The sequence below is a fragment of the Elephas maximus genome, chromosome 12 (assembly GCF_024166365.1).
Source record: "Elephas maximus indicus isolate mEleMax1 chromosome 12, mEleMax1 primary haplotype, whole genome shotgun sequence".
Taxonomy (NCBI): domain Eukaryota; kingdom Metazoa; phylum Chordata; class Mammalia; order Proboscidea; family Elephantidae; genus Elephas; species Elephas maximus.
In genome coordinates, this window is record NC_064830.1 from 110,046,315 (window position 1) to 110,054,650 (window position 8,336).

An 8,336-nucleotide genomic window follows, 5' to 3' on the forward strand; every position below is an offset into this window, starting at 1 on the left:
AGGTCCGGGTGGAGCCTAAGCACTTGTATTTCTAATGCCCTGTTCATTCAGGGACCACCCTTTGAGAACCACTGCTTAAACAATGAGGAAATTCATCCTTGAACCCAGCAGAGAGACCACAGGTAAGGAGGGCTCCAGCCAATGCAAGCTGGATCTCGTGTTTCAATCGCATCTCTGGCTCTTGCTCACCTCTGACAAGGCCATGCTTCTGAGTAAATGTTCAAGGTGCTTTGGGGCCCAGCCTTGTTACCCACCACCCCACCACCTTCATCTCTTTCCCTCACATTCGGGTCCTTAATCTCCGGGGTCCCCCTCCCCTCACATTCCAAGGGGTCCTGAATCTCCAGTGACTCCTGGTGGCATTAATCTGCTATGCCCTTGCAAGGCAGGGTCACCCCATGAGGGAGGGAAGGAGGCCTGGGCTTTCTTGTCTCCCTGCTCACCCCCACCTCCCACCGCATCCTTTCTCTGGGCACAGTCTGCAGCCCTCACCCAGACAGGCTGGCCTCCTACTGCCTTCTGCACAGCAGTCAACGCCTTTACCTTTCACACCTTCGATCCTGTCTTGCTTTCTGCCTGCAATTTCCCCCACCTTCTGCTTCACCTGTCCAAATGGCATTTGGACATCCCCCTTCCTGATGCGCCCAGCTTTCCCAAAGCCTGCTCTGTGTTGTTAGTTGTCCTTCCATGTGTCGATCTTGGCATCCAGCTGGGCTATACAGCACTTGGGAGTAAGAGAAAGGCCAGAGTGGCCAGGTGAAGGAGTACGGCTCTTGGAGTGTAGCAGACCTGGATTTGCTTCCATGTTGACCTTGGACAAGTTACCTGACCTCTCTGAGCCTAGTTTTATTCATCTGTTTCAAAGAACTAAAGTTATTTCTTAGCACCACCTGTCTTAAAAGCTGCCATAAAGATCCATTGAACTCATGGATGTGAATTTCCCAACCTAGATTGAGCTGTACGAAGAGCTGTTACTCTTATTTCTCCAATCAACAGGTGGATCAGTGGATCAGAGTCAGACAGGCCTGAGTTTGTGCCCAGCTTTGCTATCCACCTGTGTGACCTCTGGAAAGTCAATTAACTTCCTAAAGCCTCAGTCTCCTAATCTGTGGGATGGGAATGTGAGAAGATTAAAAGAAACTGAGCTCTTGGATCAATAAATGTCACTTTTCCAAAATGCTTGGTGAATGAAATTCTCCCTAAAAAAATAGCTTTGTCTCTAGATGGGAGAAGTAGCTAATGGCTGGACCTGCGATTTTATTAAACAGCAGATGAAGAAAAGCCTGGGATGCTCTCAACGTCCCCTGCTGCTCCCCCCATCCCCACAGTCAATGCCAATTCCCCAAAGACAAAAGGGAAGGAAACGAGGCCGCTCTGTTTGCTTTCTGAGGGGATCTGTTTCCTCATCCAGGGTTGTGGGTATGTCTGGCTATAGCAGCCTCTCTCTTCAGAGGGTCCTTCTAAAGGCTAGAGGGTCCAGTCTGTCAGGGGAGCTTCTTTGGTGGGGATGGAAATGGCTGAGAGTGGGATCCCTGACCCTGTTACCTTGACTTGCTCTGGCCCGTGGAGCTGGAAAGCCCGTGGAGCTAGCATGCCTCCTCTGGGAACATTCTACTCCAGCCCAGCTTCCCATGAACTCCCCAAGCTTCCTGTCATTTTCCTCTAAGACCTGTTGGTCTAATTAAAATTCTACTAATTAGTCCTTCAGTGTACGTCTTTTTTTGTGAAATTCGAAAAAGCTCTTAGATTGTATTTCCTGGTTTAGATTTTGTACTACAGCTATGCAGGTCCCCGGGTGGCACAAGTGGTTTGCGATTGATGGCTAACCTAACAGTTGGCGGTTTGAACCCACCCAGCAGCTCTGTGGAGGAAAGGTCTGGCGAACTGTTTCTATAAAGATTAAAGGTCAAGATTATAGCCAAGAAAATCCTATGGAGCAGTTCCACTCTGTAACACACGGGGTCGCCATGAATCAGAATCTACTCCACAACAGTGGGTTCAGTTTTTTGGTTTACTGTAGTTATGCAGGCGCTCTGGTGGTGCAGTGGTTAAAACGATCAACCGCTAACCTAAAGGTCAGCAGTTTGAAACCACCAGTGGCTCCATGAGAGAAAGACGTGGCAGCCTGCTTCTGTAGAGGTTTACAGCCTTGGAAACCCTATGGGGTCGCTATGAGTAGGAATCTACTGGACGGCAGTGGGTTTTGGGTTTTATAGTTATGCAAGATGTTACCACTGGGGAAACTGGGTGAGGGATACACGGGACCTCCCTATGCAATTTTTTCGACTGTCTGTGAATGTATAATTATTTCAAAATAAAAAGTTTTTTTTGTTGTTGTTAAAAATCTCCTTTTCAACTTCCTTTCTACTGCCGGAAAACCAGTTGGTTTCAAGTCAGCTCCAGCTCGTGGCAACCCCATATGTTGCAAAGTAGAACTCTACTCCATAGGGTTTTCATGGCTGGGATCTTTCAGAAGCAAATTGCCAGACCTTTCTTCCAAGGTGCTTCTAGGTGCGTTTGAGCCACCTCTAGGTGGGTTTGAACCTCCAACCTTTTAGCTAGTAGTCAAACACTTATTATTTGTGCCACCCAGGGACTCCTGTCTACTCCCCAAGCCGCTCCCAAGTTCAGGCCCATATCACCTCCCTCCTGGATCCCTGCAACCACTTCTTGGCTTTCTTTCCCTCTTTGGCCTTTTCACAAACTGATTCATCCAGGGACTCCCTGAGACACCAATTTTGTCCTTTCTTGCCCTTTAACAATCCGCAAAGGCTTCTTTCTGCTTGTTGCATTCAACTGGCACTCAAGACCGTCCAGACCTCTCCAACCTATCCGCCACCTTCTTTTTATTCTGCTCCTGCCCTGCCTCCCTGCCTCTCAGGTCTCTGCCGAGAGGGTCCCACACTCCATTTCTTGGGACGCCCTTTTTCCTCCTTCACCACTGAAGTCCTACCCGACAGAAAAGCCCAAATGAATCTGCCCCAATGCTAGGAAAACTTTCCCGTTGGATGAAATGGGACTGTCAGTCCAAGCCCTGCCTCCCTGGAAAGACCTGGTGTGGCGATGCCTGTAATGACGCTTTTAATAACAGGTTATCAGGAAATTATTCAAGGTGAGGCCCCAGCGGCACCTGCGGACCTCGCGCGACCCAGTCAGCACAGCCCACGGCCACGCCCCCGCGACGGCCACGCCCCCGCGACGGCCACGCCCCCACGACGGCCTCGCCCCTGACGACGGTCACGCCCCTGGCTACGGCTGGGCCCGCCCCCGCGAGCGTGCGTGCGTGCTGCGTGCGTGCTGCGTGCGTGCCGCGTGCGCGGCCCCGCGGAGACGTGCGGACGCCCGCGTCGCTGGAGGCTGAGGTGGCAGCGACTCCGGCAGCATGGAGCTACCGCAGATGCCGGAGCTCGTGGGCCTGTCGCTCTTGTTGGGGCTGCTGGCCCTGGTGGCGACGGCGGCGGTGGCGCGGGGGTGGCTGCGCACGGAGGACGAGGCGCGCGGCCGGCGCGCGGGTAAGTGGGGCCGGGCGGCAGGGGGGCCTCGGTGGGCCGCGGGCGCCTGGGCCTCGGTGTCTCCTCCTGGAAGTGAGCTGAGCTCCTAGAGACGAGCTGCGGCCTTGGCCGGGGTGGCCGCGCTCCTTGGGCAGGACTTTTGGGAGCCGGGGTCAGCGGTGCCACCTTCTCCGGGCCGGGGCCGCCTCTGAGCCGCAGCGTCTCCTGGGGCCGCTAAGAGCACGTCGGTCGTTATTTTATGGAAATGGGGGCCGTTCCTGCAGCTCCCTCGGTGCAGCTCCCCTCCCTGCACCTCTCCTCCGTGAACATCCCCTCGGTGCACCTCCCCTCGGTGCAGCTCCCCTCCCTGCACCTCCCCTCGGTGCAGCTCCCCTCCGTGCAGCTCCCCTCCCTGCACCTCCCCTCGGTGCAGCTCCCCTCCCTGCACCTCCCCTCGGTGCAGCTCCCCTCCCTGCACCTCCCCTCGGTGCAGCAACACCAGTGCACTATCTGCTACCGTGATGCTTAGGGCTTCACTGTCGGCTGGGGTCTTCTGGTTTAAGGAGTCCAGTGTTGGTTAATGCAGAGAACGCCTAAAAACGTAAGTGCAAATACAGTGTAGTAAGTTTTATAGATCAGTTCTGGACACTGAGAAAGCACGAGAGAAAGAGACAGAGACCAGCCCTACTATTTGGGGGTGGGAGTGGAGTGTTGAGGAAATCTTCGCTGAGAGGTGGAGTCTTGAATGTATGTGTAAGAGTTTGGCAGGAGGCCAAGGAAGGAAAAAGGACCTTCCTGGCAGTGGCATGTCCATGAAGGCAAGGGGCCCTGAAACAGCATTTGGTAGGACTCAAAAGTGAGGGGAGAGGAGTGAGCTTTAAATTAGACAAGGCTGAAGAGGTAAACAGAGGCCAGATTGTGGCCATCTGCTGGGTTCAGGAGTTTGTGTTTTTCCTGTAGAAATTGGGGACAGCATCTGCAGCCACCTAGCAAATGCCAACTTTGTGCCCAGCCTGACTCCCAGTTAAATAAAATATTTTATGTCAGAAGGACTGGTATCATTCCTGTAGATGCTCAGCACATCTTGTTCCTTTTATCCCTGATTCTCTCTGGAACTTATTTGAGCTTGTGTTGGGTACTCTGCTTGTCACCTTGTATATATTATCTCATCCAGTCCTTCCATCTTCTCTTTAAGGAAACCAAGGTCTGGAGCAATGAGGTTACTTGCCCAAGGCCAGGGCCACCAGTTAAGGTTGTGCACATTATTCCCTGTGTGAGGACATCTGCCCAAGGATCTGCACTCCACTGGCTGTGCTGTGAACCCATGGAGCTGCACGTACCTAGAAAGGGCCTTTTTCCAATTTGCACTGAGGTGCTATATGGACTTACAGCCTGCAGCCCACTCAAGGTCACTCAGCAGTGGAGCGAGAACCAAAACCCAAGTCTCTCCAGAAGCCTTTGTTTCTGCCCACATCACACTATTTCTCTTGAAGATAGGGGCCATGCCTAGTTCATCCCTGCTTCTCCTCTCAGCGCTTGGCAAATCATAAAACCAGTTGCTGTGGACTCTGACTCTTGATGACCCCACACGTGTCAGAGTAGAACTGGGCTCCACAAGGGGGTTGTCCAGAAGTAGATTGCTAGGCCTTTCTTCCAAGGCACCTCTGGGTGGATTTGAACCTCCAGTATTTTAGTGAGCAGCCGAGTGCTTTGTTTTGACCGCCTAGGGACTTCGGCAAATCACAGGTGATCAGTTGATGCTTACTGAGTATGTGAATGTACGAATGATGTGGCCCTTTGTTATAGGCCAAAAAGGAAATGGGTTTCCACCTGTTAAATCCTTGGGATCCAAGAAGCAGAAACTGCATCAGCGGATTCGCAGGGAGAAGCCCCAACAACACAGCTTCACCCACCGCCTCCTGGCCGCAGCGCTGAAGGTATTCTGGTACCCACACACAGCACCCACCCCACAGACTTCTTCTTTTTAGTGTTCTGTGTGTGTCACGGGGCCCTGGTGCAGTGGTGAAGAGTTCAGCTGCTAACCAAAAGGTTGGCAGTTCGACTCCACCACCTGCTCCTTGGAAACCCTATGGAATAGTCCTATTCTGTCCTAAAGGGTTGCTGTGAGTCGGAATCGACTCGATGGCAATGGGTTTGTTTTTGTTTTTTGTTCATGTTACAGACCCCTCTGCCTCTGACCAAAATCAGTAGGAATGCCCCATCCTATCCCTTCTTTTCCCATCCCATCCTCAGCTTGCTATTAATCCAGGCAATGAGGCCCCAGAGTCATGTGTGAAGGTTGGGCCTCCCTCTCTGCCCGAGAGGTTCTTGTTCACCCTTGCCACAACCCTTCCCTAGAGCCACAGTGGGAACATATCTTGCATGGACTTTAGCAGCAATGGCAAGTACCTGGCCACCTGTGCAGATGATCGCACTGTCCGCATCTGGAGCACCAAGGACTTCCTGCAGCGTGAGCACCGCAGCATGAGAGCTAATGTGGAGCTGGACCATGCCACCCTGGTGCGCTTCAGCCCTGACTGCAGGTGGGACAGGATGGAGCCTAAGGTCTGCCTGCAGAAGGCCAGCCTCAGGCTTATGTTTTTCCCATTTCTGGTTTGGGATTGTGAGGGCGAACCCAGTGTCCCCTTGGGGTGGCAGAGAGCATCCAGGTGGCTTGAGTACTGCCTGGGGCTCCCTGGGGGGTTCTGCAGCTACACAACAAGGAAGCAGAGAGGGGAAGAGATCTTCTTACCCAGGAAGCGCCAAAGCCTGGCTTCCACATCATTCTTGGGAGCTATAATAGTTTCCTAAACTCTGGGAAGAGACTAAAGGAGCCAGAGCTAGGAAAGTCCTGTCTCCTGAGGAGTGTTAAGAGAACTAAGCAGCTGTAAGTTGTAAGCCTAAGCTGTAGGACATGAGATGAGGGGAGATCTTGATTTTCCCCAGAACCTAACGTAAGATCTGGCTTCTGTGTCCAAATGAAGGAGCAACATGTCTGCTACCTTTCTCTAGAGCCTTCATTGTCTGGCTGGCCAGTGGAGACACTCTCCGTGTCTTCAAGATGAACAAGCGAGAGGATGGGGGCTACACCTTCGCAGCCACTCCAGAGGACTTTCCTAAAAAGCACAAGGCGCCCATCGTCAACATTGGCATTGCTGACACAGGTGAGAGGCAGGCAGAGTGGAGCTTGCCCACGGCAGGAAAGGGAATGGCCCCAGTTAAATTTGCTGAATGAGTTAATGCTGCCTGAGAGTTATGCTCAGTTCCAGTGTGACAGGGGAACTGTGGCACTAAACAGCCTGGCTCTGTGCTCCTCTGGGCATCAGGGACCCTCATAAAAGTCTTCCTTGAGAATGACAGTCGGTCGGGCCGTTGCCCTCACGAGCTCCTGTCATCCCCCCCTCCACACACCCTCACCCAGGGAAGTTCATCATGACTGCTTCCAGTGATACGACTGTCCTCATCTGGAATCTGAAAGGCCGAGTGCTGTCTACCATCAACACCAACCAGATGAACAATGCACATGCTGCCATATCCCCATGTAGCAGGTGAGGCAGGAGGAGCTTTGGCATTTGGGTTGGGGAGGGAATGGGGTTGAGAGACAGGGACAAGCAGAGAGAGAGCGTCAAGTAGTGGGACGATCATACAGTGTGGTATCAGAAGACCTAGGCTCCAGGCCCAGCTCTCCCATCTCTAGTGATGTGATTTCATGCAGGTCACCATTCTTACAGAAGATACAGTGTTACTTAGATGGTTATGAGGTTATTAATTTTCTAGGAAATAGGCTTATTGGATTTGTAGAAACAAGATGCCCAGTTAAGTCTTAAAGAAACCTGGAATTGTATGGCAGGTTTGTGGCCTCATGTGGTTTTACCCCGGATGTAAAAGTTTGGGAAGTCTGCTTTGGGAAAAAAGGGGACTTCCAGGAAGTCGTGCGAGCCTTTGAACTGAAGGGCCACTCTGCAGCTGTCCACTTCTTCGCTTTCTCCAATGACTCCCGGAGGTGAGTGAATCATCTCTGATTTCTTACCAGTGATCCCTCTTGATAACCAGGGTCCTTCTCCCTATCTCACACAGCAGCTCTGAAATTGGGGGTGGGGGTGCCTGGCCCTCCATGGAAAGTAGACATAGCAGTGGACTTGAGTTCTTAACTGAGCTCCTGACATTGTCCCAGTGTCCTCCCCTCCAGGGTGTATTTGGGGCTAGAGCCATGATTTTTCATGCTGCAGGATGGCCTCTGTCTCCAAGGATGGTACATGGAAACTGTGGGACACAGATGTGGAATACAAGAAGCAGCAGGACCCCTATTTGCTGAGGACAGGCCGCTATGAAGAGGCGGGCACCATGCCATGCCGCCTGGCCCTCTCCCCTGATGCCCAGGTCTTGGCCTTGGCCAGTGGCAGCAGTATTCATCTCTACAATACCCGGCGGGGTGAGGAGGAGGAGTGTTTTAAGCAGGTTCATGGGGAGTGTATCACTGACTTGTCCTTTGACATCACCGGCCGGTTCCTGGCCTCCTGTGGGGACCGGGCAGTGCGACTGTTCCACAATGCCCCTGGCCACCGGGCAGTAGTGGAGGAAATGCAGGGCCTCCTAAAGCGGGCCTCTAATGACAGCACCCGCCAGAGGCTGCAGCAGCAACTGGCCCAGGCCCAGGATGCCCTGAAGTGCCTGGGTGCCTTGAAGAAGTGACTGGGAGAGTGTGGCCGGAAGGACCTGGCCTTCTGCTGCTGTCACTTTTCTGCCCAGGTACTCTCCAGCTGGAAGCCTTTTGAAAGGAATATTTTGATTTTCCAATTGCTGGCCCCTCTCCTTTTTTCCAATGAAACTGTTCTTGCCTATTTA

General features: G+C 52.7%; 1 protein-coding gene across 1 annotated transcript; it reads left to right on the forward strand.

Annotated features, from left to right (window-relative positions):
* Positions 1-3,315: 3,315 nt before the first annotated feature.
* Positions 3,316-8,336, forward strand: TBL2 (transducin beta like 2). Its single transcript, XM_049904013.1, has 7 exons — positions 3,316-3,512; positions 5,298-5,428; positions 5,850-6,034; positions 6,504-6,655; positions 6,913-7,039; positions 7,342-7,494; positions 7,721-8,336. Exons 1-7 carry the CDS (start codon positions 3,383-3,385, stop codon positions 8,181-8,183), a joined length of 1,341 nt encoding a protein of 446 aa, XP_049759970.1. The 5' UTR covers positions 3,316-3,382; the 3' UTR covers positions 8,184-8,336.